This window comes from Macaca nemestrina, chromosome 9, assembly GCF_043159975.1.
Source record: "Macaca nemestrina isolate mMacNem1 chromosome 9, mMacNem.hap1, whole genome shotgun sequence".
NCBI classification, from domain to species: domain Eukaryota; kingdom Metazoa; phylum Chordata; class Mammalia; order Primates; family Cercopithecidae; genus Macaca; species Macaca nemestrina.
This window is the reverse complement of record NC_092133.1, coordinates 46,222,220-46,235,088: the sequence shown is the minus strand read 5'-3', so window position 1 is coordinate 46,235,088 and position 12,869 is coordinate 46,222,220. Positions and strand designations below refer to the sequence as shown.

The window sequence follows — 12,869 nt, the reverse complement described above, 5'->3', positions numbered from 1 at the left end:
CTTACTTTTTGTGTATCCATTGCATATTTTTTGGTTTGAGGTTACCATGAGGCTTGCAGATACTATCTTATAACCCATTATTTTAAACTGATAACAACTTAGTTCTGTTTGCATAAACAAACAAGCTATAAGAAAACTAATAAAAACTCTATGCTATGCCTTAACTTCATCCCCTTGCTTTTTAATTTTCTCTTGTTTCTATTTATATCTTATTGTACTGCCTATATCTTGAAAAGTTGTTGTTATTATTATTGATTGCTTCATTGTTTAGTTTTCCTACTTAAGAGTAGTTTACACACCACAGTTACAGTGTCATAATATTCTGTGTTTTTCTGTGTACTTACTATTACCAGTGAGTTTTATACCTTCAGGTGATTACTTGTTGCTCATTAATATCCTTTTCTTTCTGATTGAAGTACTCCCTTTAGCATTTCTAGCAGGACAGGTCTGATGTTGATGAAATCCTTCATTGGACTACCCCCAATGTTCCCTTAAGGCTTGAAGTCTCTTCAGTCAGTTTGTGGTGAATACTGCCTGGCCTGCAACTGACCCTTCAGGACAGTGGGCTCTCCTCCGGCCCAGGACAGGTCCAGAAATGCTGTCCAAGAGCCAACTCCTGGAATCAGGGACCCCAAGAGCCCACTTGATGCTCTACCCTTCTGTGACTGAGCTGGTTCCTGAAGCCAGCAAGTCTCAGGGTCTCACCCAAGGACCTCAACATAGTACCTAGGTATCACTGCTGGTTATTCAGGGCCCAGGGGCTCTTCAATTAGCAGTGATGAATGCCAGGACTGGGTCCTTCCCTTCAAAGCAGCAGGTTCTCTTTTGGCCCAGGTTGTGTCTAGCTCCAGTTGACATTTCTAGACATACCCCAGGCCCGAAGGAAAGGGGCCTCATATCTCTGACCCATGCCCTATCCTCTTGTGGCTGAGCTGGTATCTATGATGCAAGACAAAGTCCTCTCCACTCTTCTTTCTCCTTGCCTCAAATAGAACGAAGGGGTCTCTTTTGGAGCTGTGAGCCGTGCAGCCTGGGGTTAGTGAAGGGACAATGCTAGCACTCCCTTAGCAGCCCCAGGTGATGTCTCAGTAGGTCATGTGCCTAATGAGATCAACAATTCCTCTCTGACTAGGGCTGGTTTCAATGTACCCTCTGTGGGCAGGCGTCAGTTGAGTTTGGTCCAGTTTTCCTTTCTGCTCTAACAGGACAGCACTGAGTTCAGTAACTCACAATTGCTGTGCTTTCCTTCCCCCAACACATAAGAACTTGCAGTACCATGCAGCCACTGCAGGGGGTTGCGGGAGGGGTTACACTGGTGACTCAAGAATGTTTTTTTCTACCTGTTCAATGCCTCTTTCAGCAGCAATACAAAGTGAAAACCAGGTACTGTGAGTGCTCACCTAATATTTGGTTCTTCTGAAGGTGCTTTTTTGTGTGTAGTTGTTAAATTGGTCTCCTTAGTGGGGGGCAGAGTGCAATTGGTGGAGTCTTCTATTCTCCCATCTTGCTCTGCCTCCTCCTGGTAATCCATAAAATTAATTTTAATTTCGTCCTGAATGAATTCATGATCTCACTGTTTTATGTTTTTCTCAGCTTGTGATTTATTTTTATTTGGAATGTCTTTGGTATGCTTTCTTAGCATAGAAGTTGTGTTTATTTATGTCTTCTTTTTCTCACTTTCTTCTTTCTCCTCTTTTCAATCTTTCTGTCCGCACCCTCTACCTGTCTAGTGGTTTTACAGTTGCCACAACCTAGATGCCTATTCTAAAATGTCTTATCAGGACATTTGAGGGTCTCCTGTATCATCAGGCCATTCCTAGTCACTGGCTTTGTCCTCCTAATTGCTGAGGCCGATTGCTTCTTCTTCCCCTGCCTCCCGATGCCTTCTGCTTTCTCTTAAGCCAAAGTTCCTGGGGGTGGTCAGGAATCAGTTCTTTTTCATCCTTTGAGTCACCAGACTATGGTTTCAAGGAGTAAGTCATTCGTTTCCCATTTAATTCGAGAAATTCTTAGTCCCCATTAAATTTCAGAAGTTATGAGTCCAGCCTCCTCTGCCTGCATCATGGCCAGCAAAGCTAGCCCCTCTTGCTGCTTTATGTTACTCTTTGTTTCTGGTGTGTGGAGTGTACGGCCCATTTTTTATGTCCTCTATGTCTTTAAATTTTGATTTTAATATTTTATTACTACTATTTGAGCAGAGAGGGTATGTCAAATTGTGGACTTACTGAGTCATCTTGACTAGAAATCCAATTTGCATCTTAAACTTTTGTACCTACTTACACATTTGGGTCAAGTTATATAATTTCTCTGAGCCTAAATACATCTAAAACAAGGCTATTTGACCAAGTTCATTAAGGTCCATTCCAACTGTAAATTCCATAGGTTTATGTAGCCTACAACCTATGACTATATTCAGGTTTACTCAGATAATTTGTAGTATAGGGGACTTGGAACCTGTGGGGAAAAGAAAGAGAGATCAGACTGTTACTGTGTCTATGTAGGAAGAAGTAGACATAGAGACTCCATTTTGTTCTGTACTAAGAAAGATTCTTCTGCCTTGAGATGCTGTTAATTTGTAACCCTAGCCCCAACCCTGTGCTTGCAGAGACATGTGCTGTGTTTATTCAAGGTTTAATGGATTCAGGGCTGTGCAGGATGTGCTTTGTTAAACAAGTGCTTGCAGGCAGTATGCTTGTTGAAAGTCATCACCATTCTCTAATCTCAAGTACCCAGGGACACAAACACTGCGTGAAGGCCGCAGGGACCTCTGCCCAGGAAAGCCAGGTATTGTCCAAGGTTTCTCCCTATGTGATAGTCTGAAATATGGCTTCGTGGGAAGGGAAAGACCTGACCGTCCCATAGCCCGACATCCGTAAAGGGTCTGGGCTGAGAAGGATTAGTAAAAGAGGAAGGCCTGTTTGCAGTTGAGTTAGAGGAAGGCATCTGTCTCCTGCTCCTCCCTGGGCAATGGAATGTCTCGGTGTAAAACCTGATTGTATGTTGTATTTACTGAGACAGGAGAAAACGGTAGGGCTGGAGGTGAGACTGGAGGTGAGACTGGAGGTGAGATGTGCTAGCGGCAGTGCTGCTCTTTAATGCACTAAAATGTTTGTGATGTTTGTATACATGCACATCAAGGCACAGCACCTTTCCTTAAACTTATTTATGACACAGAGATCTTTGTTCACATGTTTTCCTGCTGACCCTCTCCCCACTATTACCCTATTGTCCTGCCACATCCCCCTCTCTGAGACGGTAAAAATAATGATCAATAAATACTGAGGGAACTCAGAGACACAGTTCCGGTGCAGGTCCTCCCTATGCTGAGCGCTGGTCCCCTGGGCCCACTTTTCTTTCTCTATACTTTGTCTCTGTGTCTCTTTCTTTTCTCAAGTCTCTCGTTCCACCTGACGAAAAATGCCCACAGGTGTGGAGGGGCAGGCCACTCCTTCAGGAACCCACGTTTTCTGTTTTCTGACACAAGGGCTGGTTCTGCCATATGTCATAACTATCCTCATCGCGAACACAGCGCAGAATCAAGAAACCCAATCCATGGCATGCCATATCTGCCTATTTTATTCCTCTAACTAGAAAGTTGGGGATTTCGCTAATGTTTCTTGCAGGCAGAGCTAGCTCTTATACTACTTTCTGGAATTCCAAACACAAGATTGGATAAGGTTTTGAAAATAGAACCCCTTGGACAGAAAAATTAGTTCTTATGCAAACAACAAAGGGCAGAAAGCTTTTTAGCACAGATTATCTCTGAAAACGGACAATAAATAATCAATGCAAACAACATGCCTGATGTAGAACTGGAAAAGATGAGCATTAGGGGATGGGTCTTGGATCAGAAAAACAATTACAATTACCGTGAGCAGTGGCAGAGATCAGAATTACCCTGAGTTACTGGTGGGAAATCTGTATGCATCTGCAGCAACTTCAATTCTTGCCTCTTCAGAAGAAAGAATTCGACTGAGGGGCATAAAGCAGAAAAAGAGACCTCGGCAAGTTTCAGAACAGGAATGGAAGTTTATTTAAAAGGTCTTAGAACAGGAAAAAAAAAGGAAAGTTCACTTGGAAGAGATCCAAGAGGGCACGTGAAGGTTAAAGAGAGAGAGGTCAAGTGCCCCCCCTTTAACCATGATCCTAGGACTTTTACAGGATCGCCTCTTTCCGGTGATTCTCCTTTTAGGGTGGGCTGCCCGCCCGCATGTGCAGAGCTCTCCTTACCCTAGGGAAGTGGGAACACACAATGTGTTTAGGAAGTTGTACACATGCCCATCTGAGGCCTTCTTCCTTTTTCTGGTGGAGTGTACCCAGAAGATCATACTTTGCCATTTTTGTCTCTTAATGTGCATGCCCAGGAAATTTCTTCTCCCTGGAGTCTGCCTTTAATTAACACTTTAATGTTAATAGGTGTGGACTGTCAGGAACTAGCCTCTTCCTAGTACTGGCGGCCAATTTATCACATTTAGAGAGTCAATGCAATAATTGCCGAACCATCACCCAACATTTCAGTGGGTGGTGGGGAGAGTCCTCTCCTGACCCGCTCATGCCTAACTACCTGTAACATTACCACATCATCAAAGAAGGACTTGGGGGAAAGAAAATCTGTTGTATGCTATTTACTAATTAAACCAGAGAGATTATTATTATTTTTTATTATACTTTAAGTTCTGGGATACACGTATGCAGAACATGCACCTTTGTTACATACGTATACATGTGCCATGGTGGTTTGCTGCACCCATCAACCCATCATCTACATTAGGTATTTCTCCTAATGCTATCCCTCCCCTTGCTCCCCACCCCCTGACAGGGAGGTATGTGATGTTCCCCTGCCTGTGCCCATATGTTCTCATTGTTCAACTCCTACTTATAAGTGAGAATATACGGTGTTTGGTTTTCTGTTTCTGTGTTAGTTTGCTGAGAATGATGGTGTCCAGCTTCATCCATGTCCCTGCAAAGGACAGGAACTCATTCTTTTTTATGACTGCATAGTATTCTGTGGTGTATGTGTGCTGTGTTTTCTTTCTCCAGTCTATCATTGATGGGCATTTCGGTTGATTCCAAGTCTTTACTATTGTCAATAGTACTGCAAAAAATGTAAGTATGCATGTTCTTTATAGTAGAATGATATATAATTCTTTGGGTATATACCCAGTAATGGGATTGCTGGGTCAAATGGTATTTCTAATTCTAGATCCTTGAGGAATCTCCACACTGTCTTCCACAATGGTTGAACTAATTTGCACTCCCACCAACAGTGTAAAAGCCTTCCTATTTCTTCACATCCCCTCCACTATCTGTTGTTTCCTGACTTTTGAATGATTACCATTCTAACTGGCCTGAGATGGTATCTCATTGAGGTTTTGATTTGCATTTCTCTAATGGCCAGTGATGATGAGCTTTTTTTCTTGTTTGTTGACCGCACTTTTGAAAAGTATCTGTTCATATCCTTTGCCCACTTTTTGATGGGGTTGTTTGTTTTTTTCTTGTAAATTTATTTAAGTTTCTTGTGGATTCTGGATATTAGCCCTTTGTCAGATGGATAGATTGCAAAAATTTTCTTCCATTCTGTAGGTTGCCTGTTCACTCTGATGATAGTTTCTTTTGCTGTGCAGAAACTCTTTAGTTTAATTAGATGCCATTTGTCAACTTAGGCTTTTGTTGCCATTGCTTTTGGTGTTTTATTCATGAAGTCTTTGCCTATGCCTAGGTCCTGAATGGTATTGCCTAGGTTTTCTTGTAGGGTTTTTATGGTTTTAGGTCTTACATTTAACTCTTTAATCCATCTTGAATTAATTTTTGTATAAAGTATAAAGAAGGGATCCAGTTTCAGTTTTTGGCATATGGCTACCCAGTTTTCTGGACACCATTTATTAAATAGGGAATCCTTTCCCTGTTGCTTGTTTTTGTCAGGTTTGTCAAAGATCAGATGGTTGTAGATGTGTGGTGTTATTTCTGAGGCCTCTGTTCTATTCCATTGGTCTATATCTCTGTTTTGGTACTAGTACCATGCTGTTTTGATTACTGTAACCTTGTAGTATAGTTTGAAGTCAGGCAGTGTGATGCCTCCAGCTTTGTTCTTTTTGCTTAGGATTTTCTTGGCTATATGGGCTCTTTTTTGGTTCCATATGAAATTTAAAGTAGTTTTTTCTAATTCTGTGAAGAAAGTCAATGGTAGCTTGATGGGAATAGCATAGAATATATAAATTACTTTGGGCAGTTTGGCCATTTTCACAATATTGATTCTTTGTATCCATGAGCATGGGATGTTCTTCCATTTGTTTGTGTCCTCTTTTATTTCGTTGAGCAGTGGTTTGTAGTTCTTTCTCCTTGAAGAGGTCCTTCACACCCCTTATAAGTTGTATTCCTAGGTATTTTCTTCTCTTTGTAGTAATTGTGAATGGGAGTTCACTTATGATTTGGCTCTCTATTATTGATGTATAGGAATGCTTGCAATTTTTGCACATTGATTTTGTATCCTGAGACTTTGCTGGAGTTGCTTATCAGCTGAAGGAGTTTTTGGGCTGAGATGATGGGGTTTTCTAAATATATAATCATGTCATCTGCAAACAGAGATAATTTGACTTCCTCTCTTCCTATTTGAATACACTTTATTTATTTATCTTGTCTGATTCCTTTGGCCAGAACTTCCAATACTGTGTTGAATAGGAGTGGTGAGAGAGGGCATCCGTGTCTTGTGCCAGTTTTCAAAGGGAATGCTTCCAGCTTTTGCCCATTCAGTATGATACTGGCTGTGGGTCTGTCATAAATAGCTCTTACTATTTTGAGATATGTTCCATCAATACCTAGTATATTGAGTGTTTTTAGTAGGAAGGGGTGTTGAATTTTATTGAAGACCACTTCTGCATCTATTGAGATCATCAAAGAGATGATTTTTGAATTTGTCTCAGCAGCTTCCAGTGGGACATCTTTTGTCCCTCGCACTTGCCCTGTACTGTGCCTTGAGGCACTGAGTTGATTATTACTGCTTCTGTCTAATCCTATGTTAAAATTTTCCTGCTTGTGCTGTAAATCATGCAAATCATTTCCTAAAGCAAACAAATGCAGGCTATATACCTGAATTTCTTCTGTCTTGTATCAATCACTTTTCCCCCAATTGAGATCAGCTGCTAATTTTCTATCTTGGACCAGATGACAGCCCAGTGTCAGAGTGTAGAGTTTGTAATTGATAGGGACAGAAGGCAAGGAAATTCTAGGCAGAAGAGGGCAGGTCCCCGGTGAGGGTCCCACCCTCAAGCCTGGAACTGTAGCCCAAAGTGAGAACATGCATTCCTGTTTTCTCTTGTGAATGTTACCTTTTCCAAAACCACTTATGGCCCACCCCACCCCCCATGCTATGCCCATAAAAACTCCAGGCTCCACTGACAAAGCAGAGAAGAGGAGAAGCAGCTGGATGTAAGAGACTACAGTTGGATGTTGGAGAGAGGCAGCTTGACTTCAGAGGGATGGCTTGACCACGTTGCTTCGGAGAGGAGTCTGGCCATCCAGACTCTGGGGGAAGATCACCTTCCTGCTCCATTCCCTTTCCACTGAGAGCCACTTTCATCAGCAATAAAATCCTCCATATTTACCACCCTTGAATTCATGCATGTGACCTGATTTTTCCTGGATGCCAAACAAGAGCTTGGGTGCCACAGGTGTGGATGCTAAAGGCCGTCACACTGACCCTCTGCCCTCACTGGTGGAGAGCAACCACCACATGCAAAAAGACAGAGGGTCCACTGAGCTATTTAACACGTAAGCTGTCCAAAAACAGCAAAACTAAAAGAGCAATGTAACACATGCTCTCTGGGACTTCGGGGGTCATGGGTCCCTCCCTCTAGATGCTGCCACAGGGCCTGCGTGGAGTTTTGCTCCTGCTGTTGCCCAAAAGCACTCACCCAGCTCCTGTACCTACTCACCTGCATGCTCCCTCCTGTGAGGGGTTCAGTGCAGTGGATTCGAGTGAGTGGAGTTTGCCCCAACTGGCACCTAAATAGCCAGCTATCCCCAGCACCCACACTCCAGTTTCCACCCACACTCCAGTTTCCACCCACGAAGGGGTCAGGGGAAATTTCCTGCTTTATAATGACTTGGAACTGAGGGGCAGGGGCTGAGGATTTTATTCCTTGAGTCAAAATCTAGAGTGGCCTTGTGAGAGCAATACTCACTTGGGTCAGAGCCTCCTGACCCTAGCTGTGACAAAACTGAAACCATGGAGAACACATCCTCTGTTGGTGCCCTCTTTTATTTGCTGGCCGTGGATGCTTAAACTTCCCTTTTGCTTCCTCTTCTCCTCTCTTTGATACCCTGCCTGGGGGTGGGTCAGGGTCAAAGACAAAGGCATTAACATGAAGACAGATGGAGTTAAGCTCTGACTGAGTAGGGGGCAGGTTTGAGGTGCAAGGAGTCAAGGACTTGAATCCTCTTTGTGGTTGTAGTGAATTTACTTCAATTGGGGTCACCCTTGGGGTTTCAGCATTTACAACCAGTGCCTAGCACATAATAGGGGCTCAATAAAATATAGTCGGGACTGGGCACGGTGGCTCACACCTGTAATCTCAACACTTCGAGATGCTGAGGCAGGAGGATAGCTTGAGCTCAGGAGTTTGAGTCCAGCCTGGGCAACATCGCAAGACCCTGTCTCTACTAAAAATTAAATTTAAAAAATCAGCCAGACATGGTGGTGCATGCTTATAGCCCAGCTACTCAGAAGGCTGAGGCAGGAGAATTGCTTGAGCTGGGGAGAATGAGACTGCAGTGAGCTGCAATCATGTCGCTGCACTCCATCCTGGGCGATGGGGTGTGACCCTGTCTCAAAAAAAAAAAAAAGTGCATTTATACTGAATATGTACAGACTTTGTTTTCTTGTCATTATTCCCTAAACAATACAGTGTAACAATATTTACATAGCAGTTACATTTTATTAGGTATAAGTAATCTAGAGATGATTTAGAGGATATGGGAGGATGTACATAGGTTATATGCAAATATGGCAGCATCTTATATCAGAGACTTGAGCATCTGGATTTTGTTAGCCATGGGAGGTCCTGGAAGCAATCCCCCATGGATATGAAGGGACAACATATGTGTTGAATGAATTGAAGGAGGTAAAGTTCTGAGCCTGGTAAGATGGCTGCTCCCAACTCTGTCTTCTGGCTTTTCCTCTCCCTATGGTGGGTGTATCCAGGCCAGGAGTCCCAAGGCTCTCACTCACCTCCTGAGAATGCCTAGACCAGTGGGGCTGTAGGTGAGGCACGCCTGCTCTCTAGAACATGTCACCCCTTTGCTAACGTGCCAGTTATTTCTAGAGTCCCTTTTTTCTTACTGTGAGAGTAGTCAGATCCAGGGAACCAGGATTTGGGCTTTGGGAGGAAGGGGCTGGAAGAACTGCTTTTTTCCTAGGTCCTAGCCCTGCCTTCAGCCATGTGAAAGGGATCTTCCACATGGTCCTGTTCAGCTCACCATGGTCTGCACGGGAGTTCAGGTCAAAGTCTTATCACATGTATTTTCTTGGCTTTGGCCTTTGTGCTGTTGTTTTTGTTTCTCTCAAGAACCTAAGGAGGGAAGGGGTCCCAGGGAAGGGAAGGAAAAGGAGAGAGGTGTTTGAAATCCTGAGTCCTTGCCATCCCTCCCTCTCTATGTAAATCTCTGCTCCTTTACACTATGACTTACTTATTCATGAAAATCTGTCTGAGGGAAGGCTGTGGTCAGAAACTGGAAGATAGTCCATCCGCATGCCGGCTTACTGTCCCATTCATTTCAGTTGCGCTGACAGGCAAGAAAGAACAGCAGGAGAAGCTAACAGATCATGTGCTTACTCTGTGCTTGGCCCTGGTCTACGTCTTTCACTTACAGTCTCAGATTCTCGCAGTAACCCCCAAGGTCCATACTATTATGATTTCTATTTACAGATGAGGAAATGAGGCTCATCAAGAAGTACCTTGTCCAAAGTCCGAATCTGCCCAAATTCTAGGAGACAAGTTCAGCAGTCTGACTCTGGAGCCAGTGTTCCTACCCATCATGTTTGTCTCTCTCCTCCTCACATGCATACTAAGGAAAAGCCAACAGCTGCTTACTGCGGTTCAACCTGACTGCTACGTACAAGGAATTTGCTCCTGAGGGTGGAAGGAAGTTCATCAACCTTGAAGAACACACCCACACAGCAGGGCTAGGATGCCACCATCAGCTTTCCTTTTGACTTAAAGCTTGTTCACGTTGTCATCAAGTCACACACCAAATCACATCAGTCATTTCTTCAGCATGAAAGAATAAATTCGATATTTTCCTGGGTGGAGTGTTTATATTTTAGTACTTCTGCCTAGAGAGTTGCCATTTGGGTTTAATTGTTATTTGTCTTCATAGATTTATCCATATCTGAGTTTCCCAGTTTGCCAGTTGTTTCTAAAACATTTACTGACCAGTGTAAATAGCAACCTTTTGTAGCATTTATGGATAATTTTGGAAACAACCTATTGACCCAATAATTATTTTAATCTAGAAAGTTTCAGCAAGAGAGCTGAAGAAAGTGAACGTGGTGGGACAACTCATAGCCAGAGGGAATAGTATATTTGTTCTCAGTGAAATCATGGTTTGCTGGCACTAAAAACAAGTTTCCAGCCAAAATAATGAGTGGGTCAGCCAAAGGACAAGAATACCATATTTCTTTTCAGTAATCTAATTGGGTGCCCTTGGAAATCACTAGTGTCTGTCTGTGAAGGAGGAAAAGACAGAGAGAAGCTCTGTATTTGTCAGAATTGTAATGAACTTTTAGATGATTTTTAAAAAAAGTCTCTAGAGTATATTTAAGGAAACATTTTAAGGAATAACAACCTTATATGCCAAACACATCTTTAGCAAATAAAATGACTTTATTTTTCACACAAATTTGGCTTCTCAAAAGAACTGGTTTTAACTTTGTTGAACTAGAAAAGGGAGGCTCAGATTTTCTTCACATCTCCCTCCTTGCCTTCCAGACATTTATGAATGTTTTCTGAAACTGATTCGTTCTCAGATGCTCCATTCAAGATAATTGGGCAATAATACGAGCTACAACTATGTCAAAGGTCACAGCAAACTGGGATCATAAAGAAAATAATTGGTAGGGTGTTTACAAATTAAATAATGACTTCTGGCTGCATCCATGTCGCTGCAAAAGACATAATTTTTTTTTTATGGCAGTGTAGTATTCCATGGTATACACATACAACAGTTTCTTTATGCTCCACCATTGATGGGCACCTAGGTTGGTTCCATGTCTTTGCTATTGTGAATAGTACTGCAATAAACATATGAGTACACATGTCTTTTTGGTAGAATGATTTCTTTTCCTTGGAATACATACCCAGTAATGGGATTGCTGGATCAAATGGTAGTTCTGTTTTAATTTCTTTGAGAAATGTCCAAACTGTTTTTCACAGTGGCTGAAGTAATTTACACTCCCACCAACAGTGTATAACGCATTCCCTTTTCACTGCAGCCTTTTCAGCATCTGTTGTTTTTGACTTTTTCACAATAGCCATTCTGATTGGTATGAGATGGTATCTCACTGTGGTTTGACTTTGCATAACAAATAACTTTTTACTTTTTAAGTCTAAGTATGTCCCAAATATTACATAGGACATACTTAATAAGTTGGGTGAACTGTAACTCGATAAATTATTGGTATGATCAGTGATTTTTATGCTGGAGAAGCACTGGCTTGGAAGAAATTGGAGTTTTGAAACAAAAGAATAAACTCTACAAAGTATGTGGCTGTGGATGTACATATGTGGGGGCAGGGGGGAATGGTAGGAAAGGCGAAGAAAATTAGTTAATTTTAGAAATCCAGAAGCTTATCCAGGATTGATTAATATATTCTCTTAAAAAGAATTTTCATGAGGTTGGTTAACAAAAACAAAATCAACAAGTTTGTAAGAACCAATTGCTTGAAGCCTGTACCAACAGGATCTGAGTTTGGTACTGTCTTAGTCCATTTTCTGTTTATATCAGAATACCTGAAATGGAGCAGTTCATAAGAAATGAAATTTATTTCTTACAGTTCTGGAGGCTGGGAAGTCCAAGGTCAAGAGGGTGCAACCAATGAGAGCTTTCTTTTCTTGCTGGTAGGGATCCTCTGCAGAATCCAGAGGAGGCACAGGACATCACATGGCTAGGGGCTGAGCTTGCTAGCTCAGGTTTCTCTTTCTCTGCTTATAAGGCCACTAGTCTCATGCTCATGATAACCCATTAACCCATCAACTCATTAAGCATGAATAGATGAATGGATTCGTGGATTAATGGGTTATTACGGATTAATCCATTCATGAGGGCAGAGCCTCATGACCCAATCACCTCTTTTTTTTTTTTTTTTTTTTTTTTGAGACAGTGTCTCATTCTGTCAGCTAAAGTGCAGTGGCACGATCACAGCTCACTGCAGCTCTGACCTCCTTGGCCTCAGGTGATCCTCCCACCTCAGCCTCCCAAATAGCTGGAACCACAGGTGTGTACCACCATGCCCAGCTAATTTTTATATTTTTTGTAGAGATGGGGTTTTACCATGTTGCCCACACTGGTCTCAAACTCCTGGGCTCAAGTGATCTGCCCACCTCAGCCTCCCAGAGTGCTGGGATTATAGGCATGAGCCACCTCACCTAGCCCCAATCACCTCTTAAAGGCTTCACCTGTCAATACTGCCCCATTGGGAATGAAATTTCAACATGAGTTTTGGAAGGGACATTCAGACCATAGCAGGCATGTTACAACTTTTCAGCAGACTGAAATGGTATGGTTCTTGGCCTCTTTTCAAAGTATAAATCTTGCTTTCAGGCCCTTAATATGTCAGACTCTGAATCTATTCTCTTCTCTCCTAATAGCACTGC

General features: G+C 42.4%; 1 protein-coding gene across 2 annotated transcripts in view; it reads left to right on the top strand.

The window, feature by feature from the left end:
* The first annotated feature begins 2,619 nt into the window (after positions 1-2,619).
* The window catches only part of LOC105480926 (3'-phosphoadenosine 5'-phosphosulfate synthase 2), a 186,361-nt gene continuing 176,111 nt past the window's right edge, over positions 2,620-12,869 (top strand). For both annotated transcript variants that reach the window (XM_071069539.1, XM_071069538.1), the window contains exon 1: positions 2,620-2,784. In XM_071069539.1, coding sequence (XP_070925640.1) covers positions 2,635-2,784 — 150 coding nt within the window. In that variant the 5' untranslated portion in view covers positions 2,620-2,634. The remainder of the gene's footprint in view (positions 2,785-12,869) is intronic.